Source organism: Zalophus californianus, chromosome 13, assembly GCF_009762305.2.
Source record: "Zalophus californianus isolate mZalCal1 chromosome 13, mZalCal1.pri.v2, whole genome shotgun sequence".
NCBI classification, from domain to species: Eukaryota; Metazoa; Chordata; class Mammalia; order Carnivora; family Otariidae; genus Zalophus; species Zalophus californianus.
The window spans coordinates 80529748-80547549 of NC_045607.1; the positions used below are offsets into that span (position 1 = coordinate 80529748).

Genomic DNA, 17802 nt, shown 5'->3' on the forward strand with positions numbered 1-17802 from the left:
TGGCATATATATATAAGTTGTTCTCTCTTTAAAATTTTGAGATACAGTTTCTTCTAACATATCAAAATATACCCTAAATCTCTAGTGTATGACTTTTTTCTAGTCTCCTGCCTGATCACATTCTCTCCCCTCTTTTTCTTTCTTTCTTTCCTTTTTTTAAACTCCTCTTTATTTTTTCAAACACCTTCTGATCAAGTACTTTTTTAAAATTTTTTATAATTTTCATTTTTACTGTCATATTCCATCCCTTCATCGTATCAACCCTTATTTTTCTTCTTAACATATATTGCATTATTTGTTTCAGAAGTACAGATCTGTGATTCAACAGTCTTGCACAATTCACAGCGCTCACCATAGCACATACCCTCCCCGATGTCTATCACCCAGCCACCCCATCCCTCCTGCCCCCCACCACTCCAGCAACCCTCTGTTTGTTTCCTGAGATTAAGAATTCCTCATATCAGTGAGGTCATATGATACATGTCTTTCTCTGATTGACTTATTTCACTCAGCATAACCCCCTCCAGGTCCAACCACATCGTTGCAAATCAACGCTTATTTTATACATATATAAGTCTTTCTTTCTTTAAACTTTTAGGAGGCACTTTCTTCTAACAGACCAAAATACACCCAAAATCTAGTGTGTGGCACTGATCTATGGACCAGGCTGATCATATTTGATCATATTCTGTTTTTTTGTTTTGTTTTGTTCTGTTTTTGTTTGTTTTTATCTTTTTCTTTTTTTTTCTCTCTCTTTCTTTTTGCTTTCTTTCCCTTTCTTTTCCCCTGGTTTCAGGTCTTTTCTGATTTGTTTAGAGTATATTTTCTGGGGACGTTGTTAACCTGTTAGCATTTTGTTCTCTCATTCAACTATTCTCCTCTGGACAAAATGACAAGACGAAAAAAATCACCTCAACAAAAAGAACAAGAGGTAGTACCATCTGCCAGGGACCTACTCAATACGGACATTAGTACGATGTCGGACCTAGAGTTCAGAATCATGATTTTAAAGATACTAGCTGGGCTTGAAAAAAGCGTGGAAGTTATTAGATAAACCCTTTCTGGAGAAATAAAAGAACTAAAATCTAACCAAGTCGAAATCAAAAAGGCTATTAATGAGGTGCAATCAAAAATGGGGGCACTAACTGCTAGGATAAATGAGGCAGAAGAGAGAATCAGTGATATAGAAGACCAAATGATGGAAAATAAAGAAGCTGAGAAAAAGAGAGATAAACAACTACTGGATCACGAGGGCAAAATTCGAGAGATAAGCAAAACGATAAGATGAAACAACATTCAATAATTGGGATCCCAGAAGAAGAAGAAAGAGAGAGAGAGGCAGAAGGTATATTGGAGCAAATTATAGCAGAGAACTTCCCTAATGTGGGGAAGGACACAGGCATCGAAATCCAGGAGGCACAGAGAACCCCCCTCAAAACCAATAAAAATAGGTCAACACCCCGACATCTATTAGTAAAACTTACGAGTCTCAGAGACAAAGAGAAAATCTTGAAAGCAGCTCAGCAGAAGAGATATGTAACCTATAATGGTAGAAACATTAGATTGGCAACAGACCCATCCCCAGAGACCTGGCAGGCCACAAAGGACTGGCATGATATCGTCAGAGCACTAAATGAGAAAAATATGCAGTCAAGAATACTATATCCAGCTAGGCTGTCATTGAAAATAGAAGGAGAGATAAAAATCTTCCAAGACAAACAAAAACTAAAGGAATTTGCAAACACAAAACCAGCCCTCCAAGAAATATTGAAAGGGCTCCTCTAAGCAAAGAGAGAGCCTAAAAGCAGCATAGACCAGAAAGGAACACAGACAATATACAGTCACAGCCACCTTACAGGCAATACAATGGCACTAAATTCATCTCTTTCAATAGTTACCCTGAATGTAAATGGGCTAAATGCCCCAATCAAAAGACACAGGCTATCAGATTGGATTAAAAAACAAGACCCATCAATATGCTGTCTGCAAGAGACTCATTTCGGACCCAAAGACACCCCCACATTGAAAGTGAGGGGGTGGAAAACCATTTACCATGCTAACGGACACCAAAAGAAACCTGGGGTGGCAATCCTTATATCAGACAAATTAGATTTTAAACACAGACTGTAATAAGAGATGAGGAAGGACACTATATCCTACTTAAAGGGTCTATCCAACAGGAAGATCTAACAATTGTAAATATCTATGCCCCTAACATGGGAGCAGCCAATTATACAAGGCAATTACTAACAAAAGCAAAGAAACACATTGACAACAATACAATAATAGTGGGGGACTTTAACACCCCCGTGACTGAAATGGACAGATCATCTAAGCAAAAGATCAACAAGGAAATAAAGACTTTAAATGGGGGGCGGAGCAAGATGGCGGAGGAGTAGGAGACCTAGATTTTGTCTGGTCTCAGGAATTCAGCTGAATAGGGATCAAACCATTCTGAACACCTACGAACTCAACAGGAGATCGAACAGGAGAGTAGCAACAACTCTCTGAACAGAGAAGCGACCACTTACTGGAAGGTAGGACGTGCGGAGAAGTGAATCCGAGGCGATATTCGGGAGGATAGACGGCGGGGGAGGGGCCTCCGCCGGCCGCTTCTGGCAAGTGCTAGAGCCGCGGAGCACAAAATCGGACCTTTTAGAAGTCGGCTCGGCGGAGGGACATCGCTGCAGTGGCTAAGTGGGGGGTGGAATCCTCCCGGGACAGTGTGGTCTCAGGACCCTTGGGGTCACAGAGAGACCGGGGGTGCCTGAGTGCGGCAGAGCTCCCAGGTGTCGGGGCGGGGAAGCCGGCTGCAGATACGGAGCAGAGTCGCGGGCTCTCAGCTCGGGGTTGCCATAAACTGTGATCTGCAGCCCAGTCGGGGCACGACTCCCCCAGCAAGGACCCAACAAGCAGCAGATCCGGGGAGACTCCCCTTCCTTCCCGGGGAGGAGCGGTGCGGGAACGCACTGCAGGGATCTGCTGGGTTTGGAGACTCCAAGCGGGGTCGGGTGCCAGAGATAGCAACGCTCGATCACAGGCCGGGTGAGCACGGAGTGCGGCCAGAGACCGGGGACACGGGAGTGACTGCTTTTCTCTGGGGGCGCACTGAGGAGCGGGGCCCCGAGTTCTCGGCTCCTCCGGGCGGAGACTGGGAGGCCGCCATTTTCGCCCTGGTCCTCCAAAGCTGTACCGAGAGCTTGCAGGGAACAAAAGCTCCTGAGAGCAAACTGGAGCAGCTTCCTTAGCCCGGACCGACAAGGGCGGGGCAATTCCGCCTCCGGCAAAGACATTTGGAAACCACAGCAACAGGCCCCTCCCCCAGAAGATCAACACAAACAGCCAGCAAGCCAAGACCAAGTTGATCGATCAAGGAGAATAGGAGAACTCCAGCGCTAGGGGAATACTGCACATAGATTCATGGCTTCTTTTTTTTTTTTTTTTTTTTTTACCATGATTCATTATTTCATCAAAGTTAATTTTTGTTGACTTTTTTTTATTTTTCTTTTTCCCTTTTTCAACCAACATCTTATAAATCCCTTTTTTTAAAAAAAAACATTTTTTATTTTTTTTTCATTTTTAGAGTCATATTTTATCCCTTCATAGTAGTTATCCTTGTTTTTGGCATATATATATAAGTTGTTCTCTCTTTAAAATTTTGAGGTACAGTTTCTTCTAACAGATCAAAATATACCCTAAACCACTAGTGTATGGCTTTGTTCTAGTCTCCTGCCTGATCACATTCTCTCCCTTTTTCCTTTTTTTTTTTTTTCCTTAAATCTCCTTTCTTTTTTCAAACAACTTATCTTACCAAGTCCTTTTATAAAATCTTTTATAATTTTCATCTTTACAGTCATCTGCCATCCCTTCATTGTATCAACCCTTATTTTGTACATATATGTCTTTCTTCCTTTAAAATTTTAGGAGGCACTTTTTTCTAACAGACCAAAATACGCCCAAAATCTAGTGTGTGGCACTGATCTATGCACTAGCCTGATCATATTTGATCATATTCTGCCTTTTTTGAATTGTTTTGTTTTTGTTTTTATCTTTTTTTTCTTTTTTTTTTCCTTTTTCTCTTTCTTTTTTCTTTCTTTCCCTTTCTTTTCCCCTGGTTTCAGGTCTTTTCTGATTTGTATACAGTATATTTGCTGGGGACGTTGTAAACCTGTTAGCCTTTTGTTCTCTCATTCATCTATTCTCCTCTGGACAAAATGACAAGACGAAAGAAATCACCTCAGCAAAAAGAACAAGAGGTAGTACCGTCAGCCAGGGACCTACTCAATACGGACATTAGTACGATGTCGGACCTAGAGTTCAGAATCATGACTTTAAAGATACTAGCTGGGCTTGAAAAAAGCGTGGAAGTTATTAGAGAAACCCTTTCTGGAGAAATAAAAGAACTAAAATCTAACCAAATCGAAATCAAAAAGGCTATTGATGAGGTGCAATCAAAAATGGGGGCACTAAATGCTAGGATAAATGAGGCAGAAGAGAGAATCAGCGATATAGAAGACCAAATGATAGAAAATAAAGAGGCTGAGAAAAAGAGAGAGAAACAACTACAGGATCACGAGGGCAGAATTCGAGAGATAAGTGATACGATAAGACGAAACAACATTAGAATAATTGGGATCCCAGAAGAAGAAGAGAGAGAGAGAGGGGCAGAAGGTATATTGGAGCAAATTATAGCAGAGAACTTCCCTAATGTGAGGAAGGAAACAGGCATTAAAATCCAGGAGGCACAGAGAACCCCTCTCAAAATCAATAAAAATAGGTCAACACCCCGACATCTAATAGTAAAACTTACGAGTCTCAGAGACAAAGAGAAAATCCTGAAAGCAGCTCGGGAGAAGAGATATGTAACCTACAATGGTAGAAACATTAGATTGGCAACAGACCTATCCACAGAGACCTGGCAGGCCAGAAAGGACTGGCAAGATATCTTCAGAGCACTAAACGAGAAAAATATGCAGCCAAGAATACTATATCCAGCTAGGCTATCATTGAAAATAGAAGGAGAGATCAAAAGCTTCCAGAACAAACAAAAACTAAAGGAATTTGCAAACACGAAACCAGCCCTCCAAGAAATATTGAGAGGGGTCCTCTAAGCAAAGAGAGAACCTAAAAGCAGCAAAGAGCAGAAACGAACACAGACAACAGACAGTTAACAGTCACCTTACAGGTAATACAATGGCACTAAATTCATACCTTTCAATAGTTACCCTGAATGTAAATGGGCTAAATGCCCCAATCAAAAGACACAGGCTATCAGATTGGATTAAAAAACAAGACCCATCAATATGCTGTCTGCAAGAGACTCATTTTACACCCAAAGACACCCCCAGATTGAAAGTGAGGGGGTGGAAGACCATTTACCATGCTAATGGACACCAAAAGAAAGCTGGGGTGGCAATCCTTATATCAGACAAACTAGATTTTAAAACAAAGACTGTAATAAGAGATGAGGAAGGACACTATATCCTACTTAAAGGGTCTATCCAACAAGAAGATCTAACAATTGTAAATATCTATGCCCCGAACATGGGAGCAGCCAATTATATAAGGCAATTAATAACAAAAGCAAAGAAACACATTGACAACAATACAATAATAGTGGGGGACTTTAACACCCCCCTGACTGAAATGGACAGATCATCTAAGCAAAAGATCAACAAGGAAATAAAGACTTTAAATGACACACTGGACCAAATGGACTTCACAGACATATTCAGAACATTCCATCCCAAAGCAACGGAATACACATTCTTCTCTAGTGCCCATGGAACATTCTCCAGAATTGATCACATCCTAGGTCACAAATCAGGTCTCAATCGGTACCAAAAGATTGGGATCATTCCCTGCATATTTTCAGACCACAATGCTTTGAAACTAGAACTCAACCACAAGAGGAAAGTTGGAAAGAACTCAAATACATGGAGGCTAAAGAGCATCCTACTAAAGAATGAATGGGTCAACCAAGAAATTAAAGAAGAATTAAAAAAATTCATGGAAACCAATGAAAATGAAAACACAACTGTTCAAAATCTTTGGGATACAGCAAAGGCAGTCCTGAGAGGAAAGTATATAGCAATACAAGCCTTTCTCAAGAAACAAGAAAGGTCTCAAATACACAACCTAACCCTACACCTAAAGGAGCTGGAGAAAGAACAGCAAAGAAAGCCTAAACCCAGCAGGAGAAGAGAAATCATAAAGATCAGAGCAGAAATCAATGAACTAGAAACCAAAAGAACAGTAGAACAGATCAACGAAACTAGGAGCTGGTTCTTTGAAAGAATTAACAAGATTGATAAACCCCTGGCCAGACTTATCAAAAAGAAAAGAGAAATGACCCAAATCAACAAAATCATGAATGAAAGAGGAGAGATCACAAGCAACACCAAAGAAATACAAACAATTATAAGAACATATTATGAGGAACTCTATGCCAGCAAATTAGATAACCTGGAAGAAATGGGTGCATTCCTAGAGATGTATCAACTACCAAAATTGAACCAGGAAGAAATAGAAAACCTGAACAGACCTATAACCACTAAGGAAATTGAAACAGTCATCAAAAATCTCCCAAGAAACAAAAGCCCAGGGCCAGATGGCTTCCCAGGGGAATTCTATCAGACATTTCAAGAAGAATTAATACCTATTCTCCTGAAACTGTTCCAAAAAATAGAAATGGAAGGGAAACTTCCAAACTCATTTTATGAGGCCAGCATTACCTTGATCCCAAAACCAGACAAAGATCCCATCAAAAAAGAGAATTACAGACCAATATCCTTGATGAACATGGATGCAAAAATTCTCACCAAAATACTAGCCAATAGGATCCAACAGTACATTAAAAGGATTATTCACCACGACCAAGTGGGATTTATCCCTGGGCTGCAAGGCTGGTTCAACATCCGCAAATCAATCAACGTGATACAATACATTACCAAAAGAAAGAACAAGAATCATATGATCCTCTCAATAGATGCAGAAAAAGCATTTGACAAAGTACAACATCCTTTCTTGATCAAAACTCTTCGGAGTATAGGGATAGAGGGTACATACCTCAATATCATAAAAGCCATCTATGAAAAACCTACAGCGAATATCATTCTCAATGGGGAAAAGCTGAGAGCTTTCCCCCTAAGGTCAGGAACGCAGCAGGGATGTCCACTATCACCACTGCTATTCAACATAGTATTAGAAGTCCTAGCCTCAGCAATCAGACAACAAAAAGGAATCAAAGGCATCCAAATCGGCAAAGAGGAAGTCAAACTCTCACTCTTTGCAGATGAGATGATACTTTATGTGGAAAACCCAAAAGACTCCACCCCAAAACTGCTAGAACTCATACAGGAATTCAGTAAAGTGGCAGGATATAAAATCAATGCACAGAAATCAGTGGCATTCCTATACACCAACAACAAGACAGAAGAGAGAGAAATTAAGGAGTCGATCCCATTTACAATTGCACCCAAAACCATAGGATACCTAGGAATAAATCTAACCAAAGAGGCAAAGGATCTGTACTCAGAAAACTATAAAACACTCATGAAAGAAATTGAGGAAGACACAAAGAAATGGAAAAATGTTCCATGCTCATGGATTGGAAGAACAAACATTGTGAAGATGTCGATGCTACCTAGAGCAATCTACACATTCAATGCAATCCCCATCAAAATACCATTCACCTTTTTCAAAGAAATGGAACAAATAATCCTAAAATTTGTATGGAACCAGAAGAGACCCCAAATAGCCAGAGGAATGTTGAAAAAGAAAAGCAAAGCTGGCGGCATCACAATTCCGGACTTCCAGCTCTATTACAAAGCTGTCATCCTCAAGACAATATGGTACTGGCACAAAAACAGACACATAGATCAATGGAACAGAATAGAGAGCCCAGAAATGGACCCTCAACTCTATGGTCAACTCATCTTTGACAAAGCAGGAAAGAATGTCCAATGGCAAAAAGACAGTCTCTTCAACGAATGGTGTTGGGAAAATTCGACAGCCACATGCAGAAGAATGAAACTGGACCATTTCCTTACACCACACACAAAAATAGACTCCAAATGGTTGAAAGACCTAAACGTGAGACAGGAGTCCATCAGCATCCTAAAGGAGAACACAGGCAACAGCCTCTTCGACCTCAGCTGCAGAAACTTCTTCCTAGAAACATCGCCAAAGGCAAGGGAAGCAAGGGCAAAAATGAACTCTTGGGACTTCATCAAGATAAAAAGCTTTTGCACAGCAAAAGAAACAGTCACCAAAACCAAAAGACAACCGACAGAATGGGAGAAGATATTTGCAAATGACATATCAGATAAAGGGCTAGTATGCAAAATCTATAAAGAACTTATCACACTCAACACCCAAAGAACAAATAATCCAATCAAGAAATGGGCAGAAGACATGAACAGACATTTTTCCAAAGAAGACATCCAAATGGCCCACAGACACATGAAAAAGTGCTCAACATCGCTCGGCATCAGGGAAATCCAAATCAAAACCTCAATGAGATACCACCTCACACCAGTCAGAATGGCTAAAATGAACAAGTCAGGAAACGACAGATGTCGGCGGGGATGCGGAGAAAGGGGAACCCTCCTACACTGTTGGTGGGAATGCAAGCTGGTGCAACCACTCTGGAAAACAGTATGGAGGTTCCTCAAACAGTTGAAAATAGAGCTACCATACGATCCAGCAATTGCACTACTGGGTATTTACCCCAAAGATACAAATGTAGGGACCCAAAGGGGTACGTGCACCCCGATGTTTATAGCAGCAATGTCCACAATAGCCAAACTGTGGAAAGAGCCAAGATGTCCATCGACAGATGAATGGATAAAGAAGAGGTGGTATATATACACAATGGAATATTATGCAGCCATCAAAAGCAATGAGATCTTGCCATTTGCAACAACGTGGATGGAACTGGAGGGGGTTATGCCGAGTGAAATAAGTCAATCAGAGAAAGACATGTATCATATGACCTCACTGATATGAGGAATTCTTAATCTCAGGAAACAAACTGAGGGTTGCTGGAGTGGTGAGGGTTGGGAGGGATGGGGTGCCTGGGTGATAGACATTGGGGAAGGTATGTGCTATGGCGAGTGCTGTGAATTGTGCAAGACTGTTGAATCACAGATCTGTACCTCTGAAACAAATAATGCAATATATGTTAAGAAAAAGAAGAAGAAGAAGATAGCAGGAGGGGAAGAATGAAGGGGGGTAAATCGGAGGGGGAGACGAACTGAGAGACTATGGACTCTGAGAAACAAACTGAGGGTTCTAGAGGGGAGGGGGGTGGGAGGATGGGTTAGTCTGGTGATGGTATTAAAGAGGGCACGTTCTGCGTGGAGCACTGGGTGTTATGCACAAACAATGAATCATGGAACACTATATCAAAAACTAATGATGCATGGTGATTAACATAACAGTAAAAAAATTTTAAAAAAAAAGAAAGAAATACTAGAGCCAGTGATATGGGATTTGTGCAATGGACATACTTTGCTTGGAGACACACCATCAGCCTGGCCAAGACTTTTTCCAGAACTGTACTGCAGACTGAGACTCTTCCTACTCAATCTTGCCCACTTCTCTCCCTTCACAGGAATCAGGCTGGCTTTGTTAACTGGAGACTCTCCCCACCTACTCATACTCCCTCTCCCCTTCCTCATTTGTAGGTATTTTCCTCCAAAACATATCCTGCATCTAATATTGTCTTGATGTCCATTTCTTAGGAAACCTAAAATGAAGGGTATTTGCCCCTTCAAAGAAGAACTCTGTGCCTTGGTGGTGGCAATGTAAATTGGTGTAGTCACTACAGAAAATCGTATAGAGGTTCCTCAAAAAATTAGAAATAAAAATACCATATGGTCCAGTAATTCCATGGCTGGGTATTTTTCTGAAGAAAATGAAAAAGTAACTTGAAAAGATATTTGTACCCCCATGTCATTGCAGCATTATTTACAATAGCCAACATACAGAAGCAACCTAAGTGTCTGTCAATGGATGAATGGATAAAGAAAACGTGGAGTGTGTGTGTATATATATATATACATATATATATAATACATATTATATATAATGCAATATTGTTCAGCCACAAAAAAGAAGGAAATCTTGCCATTTGCAACAGTATGGAAGGACCCTGGGCATTATGCTAAGTAAAATAAGTCAGACAGAGAAAGACAAAGAATGCATAATCTCACTTGTATGTAGAATCTTAAAGAGAAAGAAAAAAACAAGCTCATAGATATAGAGAACAGATGAGTGGTTGCCAGAGGCAGGAGGTGGGGGATGGGCACAATGAGTGAAGGAAGTAAAAATGTACAGATTTCCAGCTACAAAATAAACAAGTCATGGGGATGCAATGTACAACATGGAGACTACAGTTACTAATTCTGTACTGCATATTTGAAAATTGCTAAGACAGTAAATCTTAAAAGTTCTCATCACAAGAAAAAGAATTCTGTAGCTATGTATGTTGACAGATGTTAACCAGTCTTACTGTGGTGATCATTTCACAATATATACAAATATTGAATCATTATGCTGTACACCTGAAACTAATATAATGTTGTATGTCAATTATAGCTCAGTAAAAAAGGGGGTACTCTCTGAAAATAAAGATGCATTTGAACTACTGAAATATCCCTTAAAAAAAACGTTGTTCCATATGTATATCACAAAAATATCTCTTCTGAATGTGGCCAGTACAATAAGAGATGAAGGAACTTAAGAGAACTGACATATGTCTGTGAGGAGACACTGTCGCCCTGGAAGATTATTATTTAGAAGAACTGTTGCTGCTGATAAAATCAGGAGTGGAACTGCTGTTTGAAAACATTCAGAGTGTCTGCGACAGTTTCCTCGGAGGACAGACTTCAAGGGTGATATATGACACAAGTGGGCAGGGCAGAAGGAATCAGCTTGGGGTGTGTTAGAAGTAAACGAACAATGTGACATTAAAATCAGCCCCATTTTACTTTGAATTTCAGTACCTCCTCTAATTACCTGTGCTGTGTTTGGCAAACTGACCAACCTCTCAGAGTCCCAATCCCCTCAACTATAAAAAGATTATTGGGGCTCCTGGGTGGCTCAATTGGTTAAGCATCTGCCTTCAGCTCAGGTCATGATCCCAGGGTCCTGGGATGGAGCCCTGTGTTGGGCTCCCTGCTCAGCGGGGAGCGTGCTTTTCCCTCTCTCTTTACCCCTCTCCCAGCTTGTGCGCATGCTCTCTTTCAAATAAATAAATAAAATCTTTAAAATAATTTAAAAAATAAAAAGATTATTTTTAAAGATTTTATTTATTTGTTTGTTTTTTTTTAAAGATTTTATTTATTCATGAGAGACAGAGAGACAGAGAGAGAGAGAGAGAGAAGCAGAGGGAGAAGCAGGCTCCCCGCTGAGCAGGGAGCCCCATGCGGGGCTCGATCCCAGGACCCCGGGATCATGACCCGAGCCGAAGGCAGACGCTTAACCATCTGAGCCACCCAGGCGCCCCTTATTTATTTATTTGTGACAGAGAGAGCTGGGGGGAGTGCAGTAGGAGCACAGGGAGAGGGGCAAGCAGACTCTGTGCTGAGTGTGGGGCCCAATGAGGGGCCCATCCTGGGACCCCAAGATCATGACTTCAGCAGAAATCAAGAGTCTAATGCCCAACCAACTGAGCCACCCAGGCGCCCCTATAAGAAGATTATTGATCTTCATTCTGAAGGGTTGTTTTGAAGATGAAATTTAATGTATGTGCCTACTTAACACATGATAGGTGTTAACTCTTCTCTTCTGTCCCTTCTAGGGCTTCATCCCACCAACATCTATGATGACCGGCAGAAAAGGGGAGGCAAAGTTCACTCACCATTTAACCGCACGCAATGTACAAGATGTTCACAAGCTGGAAAACAGTGCATTTCCCTTTATTCACAACTCAAATCTTTACCCGAATGATCTCACCCTCTGTTATCAACTCAAGCTACTTCCAAATACCACCTCAGCTCCTCCCTCTCTCTCACTTACAAGAATATCAAAACTGTAATCTTTTTCTCTTTATCATTCATACGTCATTCTTGTGTCTCCAAGTATTTGCCAACAAAGACATCCTCTTCTTCCTGACCTAAATCTGTTCTTCCGATTCTACTGCTTCAAATAATACCATATCTGCCAATTCAATTCATAGCACACATATTAGACAATCTCCCTATTTCTTACTATTTTAATAAAATATGTTTTCCTCCAGATTAGTAAGACCCACCAGGAGGTACTCAATAAAAGGATCAAAAATATCATGCTTTGTAAACCGTGACTTTGAGAAGCCATAAGACTGGCCAAACTGGCATATATCAAGCGGCATTTGTCTACTATTTATTAATAAGAGGGAATTTTGATGAGTTATGACATGTGGGGTTTTTTTAAAGATTTTATTTATTTATTTGAGAGAGAGAGAGAGAGAAAGCAAGCGTAAGTTGGTGCAGAGGGAGAAGCAGACTACCCACCGAGCAGGGAGCCTCACGTGGGGCTCGATCCCAGGACCCTGGGATCATGACCTGAGCCAAAGGCAGACGCTTTACTGACTGAGCCACCCAAGCGCCCCAAGTTATGATACATATTTACAAATGGCAGAGCACTGAACTCCAGAGAGATACTTTGCGGGAGGTGGGTGTCCAGAGGTAAGTCCCAAGTTTCCAACAGGAGACTCACCTCCCCACCTCCACCTCAAAGGTTTTCGGACCCTTCACATCATATAAGCTCCTCTACCACAAGAGGTCATGCTTGCATCTCTTTCACAGTGTTCTAGAAATCTTTTTCTGCTTCTCTTCACCTATATCTATATGGAATTGCTTAGCTAAGCTGGCACATTAACCTTTTTAGATGCAACAAACTAACCCATGGCTTAATTAGACTGTTCAGGCACTTGTTATCTCTGCCTCAGGCCTGAAACATGTCTTTTCCTCCTGGCATCTCTGGGCTCTTCGGAAGTGCAGAATTCTGTTTTTTGGGATCTCAAGAATATTCAGTTAATGATTTCCTCCATGATGCCATGATAGATTAAGAATACTGTGCTGTCCAGTTAGATCATCTTATAATACAGGGTGGGCACCTCTATGAGGTCACAGATCAGAGGACCAAGTAAAAAACTTGGGCAAGAGCAAATATTGAACCTACCATTCTATTTGCTAATTTGCAAATTGTGTGTTTATTATGAAAGGTGAAAATGGAATATGTTTCAACTCCTTCTCCCCATTGAGATAGCGATGGCATTGAAGGGAGTCAGTCTGTGTTCTGGAAACAGTCAGTGAGAATGTTGGAAATCAATGCAGCAGAATTACTGATGTGATACTGGGCATAGAAAGAGTACTGGATTAGGAGCCCCTCAATAGCTATAAGACCCTGGACATGCTTCTGTGACTCAGTTTCCCTCATTTTATAATGTGAAACATGGGATGGAAGAGCTCTAAAGGTACTCCTATCTCTAAAAATCTCTTATTTAATGATACATGCCAAATAATTGAGTGGTTACAGTATGCAGAAAATTAAGAAAAGCTATAAATGAATAAGATCACTTTAGTGACATTCTTATTTCTTTCTTGGCCATTTATATTCTCTTATTGCTTTAGAATTGTTTTGAGGCAGGCCAAGAACTATAAAGGAAAATGAGTATCACAGACTACTCTGGTTTCTGTCTTCCTCTATCCACCTACAAATAGTATTTCACCAAACTGAAACATGAGAGAGCTATCAAGGGCAGTCATAAAATCCTGGTAAGCCCATTTATTGCCCAAACCCTCTCCCCTGGCTTCCTCCTGTATCCACCTGTTAGAGCCTCTGGTTTGCCTCTTAGAGCCATCTTCCTCTTTTTTTTTTTTTTTTCCCTCAGCTGATTAATATCTTTCAAATCCCTAATGGACTTTCTCCCCCAACTTTTTTATTTCAGTTAGTTGAAAAATTTATAAGTGCTTAAACTTTGTTAAATATATGTTTACAAATCTAAAAACGTTTTGTTCATACTTTCAGTTCTTCTTTTCTCTGGTTTGACTGAAACATCAGAAAATGCCAATGATAACCAGACTGGAAGTTTATAATCTTGCTAATCAGAAGAGAGTGAGATGTAAAAGAAGTTTCAGGCGAGCATAGTAAAAAATTATTATTTGAAACTTAGAGAAAGGACCAGGAGAGAGAGAGAGATGAATGGGGGACAATAGAAAGGAGGAATAAAAGATAAGTAAAATCTAACTCAGAGGTTGTATCCTTCATAAATCCTAGACCTTCCCGGGCAAAACTAACAACTACTAACTCAGGGATCCCCAGTGTCTTTTTCTTTTCTTCTATTTTGCTAGTGTAGCATATAGCATGTGGTATACTAGCTGACTATCTTCTACTCTCATGAGTGCCTTGAGGTCAAGGATCATGTCACCTTTATCTTTGTAAAACCAGTGCATGTTTATACTCAATACATAAATGTTGAATTGAAATGAAAAGTGAACTGACAGGGATGACTGGAGATTCCAAATGCCACAAAATCAGGGCTGCCACCATGCCTTAGGCTTATTCTCTAGCTTGGCTTGCTTACTCAGAGACTGGGAACCTTTCCTAAAGTTTACATTTCCTGGAACTGCTCACATAAATTAATTTCTACAGCTCTTATCTCAAGGCTCTACAAATCCTCCCCTTACTCAGGATTGTCAGTCAATAAGATTCATTAAGCCTCTGTTGGTTGAATATCAAATTAAGGGCTTCAAAGAAGATGTAACAGATATGATCCCCTCTTTGGGGAGCTCACAATTTAGGGGGCTTGAAGGCAGAATTCCAAACATCTATGAAATATACCTATCAATACTATGACCGTGAAGAGTGTTTATTAGTTTTTCTCTCCTTCTTTTATTCCCCAGCCTACATAAAATCTTATTCTCATTTACTACTCTCCCAAAATTCCTTGAATTATCAATTCCCCGAAGTCTACCTTGCTACTTTCTTATCCTCTACACTTTCAAACATCTCTGATCTGGTCGTTATTTTAAAAAGAATGTGTGGAACTGAGTAGTTGCCACCGTCTTGAATCAGACTCCGAAATGATTTTTTAATGGGTAAAAATGCATCTCTGGTATAACAACTATCCCCACCCAGGGCAGCTCAAAGAGTAATACTATTCTCATACTACAGTCGAGTAATGCTCATAGGGCTACCGCAATTGAGTATACTCATTTTAGTATTATTTAGAAGTTAGAATCCAGGACTGTTTTGTATTTAACATTTAGCTTTATTTATTGAATAATTACTGAATAGTACTGAGTCTTCAGTAATACTAAATAGATTTGCTTAGGAAACAAAGAGGTTAATACAAAATGTTAAAGCTCTAATTCCCTAAGAATCCTACAAGATTTTTCAAAAAGCATACTTGCAAACTCTTCCTTTGTTCTTTTCCAAAGCCAGAGATAAAGATACTTGTTTCAAGCCTTTGATCGCTGAGTTCACCTTCATTCAGTAGTCTATATTCCCATTTAATCATGTTATCATATTCTTAAGCCAATCCTTTTCCTTTTTTTATCTCTCTCTCTCTTATGCCCTCCCTCCCTTCCTCCTTCCTTCCTTCCTTCCTTCCTTCCTTCCTTCCTTCCTTCCTTCCTCCTTACCTCCCTCCTTTCCTTCCTTCATTTCCTATTTTTTTTAGCAGGAGGTATGTATATATCTCTTAAGACTTCCAACCAGCCCCAGAGGAAGAGGCCATGGGGTTTCAGAGAGTAAGGAAAAATCTGTGCTCCTACCAACACAGCTGTGGGGAGATACTTACATTGAAGTCGTACAACACACCAAAGTTTGCCGCAGATGCCTCTTCAGCTCTGGGAACTGTTTTCCTAGGTAAACTGCCATATGGCAAACCCCAGAGGTACTATACAGAGAAGTAAAGAAAGCAGTTAATAATTGGAAACAAAGTCTGAGCCACACATGTGATCACAAATGGTTTTGTTTAAAAGCACTTCTTACACATTTTCATGGCGACTCTGTGGGTCTCCACGTGGGGTCCCATTTTCTGGGAATCGACTACTAAATCCAGAGTGAAGAACAAAGGGAGTGCTAAGAACCCTGCATGCTAAGTTCAGTGGACCACCAGCAGCTGGGCCAACCACATTGCCCAGAGGCTTGCTGAGAAGCCCCACTACCCACCACCACCTCCAAACTGATCTCTTTTGGGGGACGTCTGGAGAGGAGAAGAGAGGCCTTTGGGGGAACTATAGTGTTCAAAAAAAAAAAAACCATATTACCCACATCTTCATATGGGGTTACCTCTTAGAGGTGGGGGTGGAGGGAGATTCTCTCCTTCATGTTAAGGAAGAGAAGACTCAAGTGAATCGCTCATACAATTTGAGCATGTCAAAGAGGAGGAAAGATTGTACCCTGATTATATTTGTTTTACCACTAATTCAGGTTTGCTGCCCTGATCTTATGCTACCAGATTCAGAGAGGAGTTTTTAGGGGCAGAGCCAGCCAGCGAGGCAACTTGAATAGGGCTCTAGCAGGTGTCTTGGTGAGAACTGGAAAAAGCACCAGGGCAGGCACACGGCTTGCCGAGCAGATGTTGCTTCTTATGTAACATGAAAACTTTCCTTCCTTGGGGCTGGGGATGGAGGATGAATGTGGCTGGAAGCCTGGGTGCCAAGCTTGACTGGACAAGGGCTGGAAGTCAGCCCCTACTCCTACCCTCCATACAAGTGGCATGGGATTCATGGAAGCTTCTTGACTTCCTAGGACTGAACAGAGCAGAAGGTGGGTCTTATCCATGTTGTCTCACCCCGAAGTTGGGGGCCACAAAGGACAAAGAAGATTAAGGTCTCACGCTTGCTCAGGGATATGGGAACTTCGGGCAAAAGGGCATCTGCTTCAGAGGAATGCTGAACGAGGCTGGGTGGGAGGAGGCAGAGGAAAATGGAGCCTTGTTGCCAGGAGCAGACCAGCCCTGGCCTCTGGTGGCTCTGTAAAGTTAACACATCCTCCTTTGTTCTTTTGCTGGAGCTGGCAACCATTGCCCAGAAAACAGGATGCCCCTCAGCATCTAACACAAACCTGTAAGAAAGCATCCAAAGACAATACGCTGCTTCGTTCTAGGACTACATCCCATCAGGCACAGATCGGCTCCCTCCACTCTCTTATCAGGCATTCTGTAATCTCATATAGGTGGAGTAAGTCCAGCCACAACCTTTCATTTCCATGGCGGTTGCGTGGTGTGGGGAGACAAGAAAGCACACCTGATAGAACTCCACAGAGACCCTGAGTCTGACGCTAAGGGGCATCATAATAGCCAGTGAAGGAGTTTTGAGGTTCCTTAGAGAGATGAGCAAAAAGAAAGCTGGGGTTAATTTGAAATTGATGACATGCATTCTGCCTCATCACCTGAAAGTTTTCACTTGAGAGATGAACTATACAGGACTTCTGATCTGCATTCACTGCCTCCTGGGAGCCAGATAGCCATAGAACCTCCCGAATTACCTCAGGGATTATAAAACTAATGGATTATGTTGCAAAATCTTGGGATGAAGGGTACAATCACGGTCCTAGACCCAGAACAGCATAAAAAAAACCTCATTCTGAGATATCGGTTAAGCCCAATGAGCAATGCGTGATTCTGTTTCCACAGTTTTAAATGGGGAAAGAAAACTCTTCTATAGTCTACCTCATAAATTTGTTGTGAGGCTCAGTAAGTAAAAGAAGTGAAAGTGTTTTTGCACTATTAAAAGCTAAAACTTGTCATGACTGTAAGGAATTATTAAGATTATTATGCCCGTGGGGAGGCTTGATACAGAA

General features: G+C 41.1%; 1 protein-coding gene across 1 annotated transcript in view; it reads right to left on the reverse strand.

The window, feature by feature from the left end:
- The window catches only part of TMC1 (transmembrane channel like 1), a 150132-nt gene that overhangs the window by 59263 nt on the left and 73067 nt on the right, over window positions 1-17802 (reverse strand). Inside the window, exon 8 of the mRNA XM_027616273.2 lies at window positions 15794-15892. Coding sequence (XP_027472074.2) covers window positions 15794-15892 — 99 coding nt within the window. The remainder of the gene's footprint in view (window positions 1-15793; window positions 15893-17802) is intronic.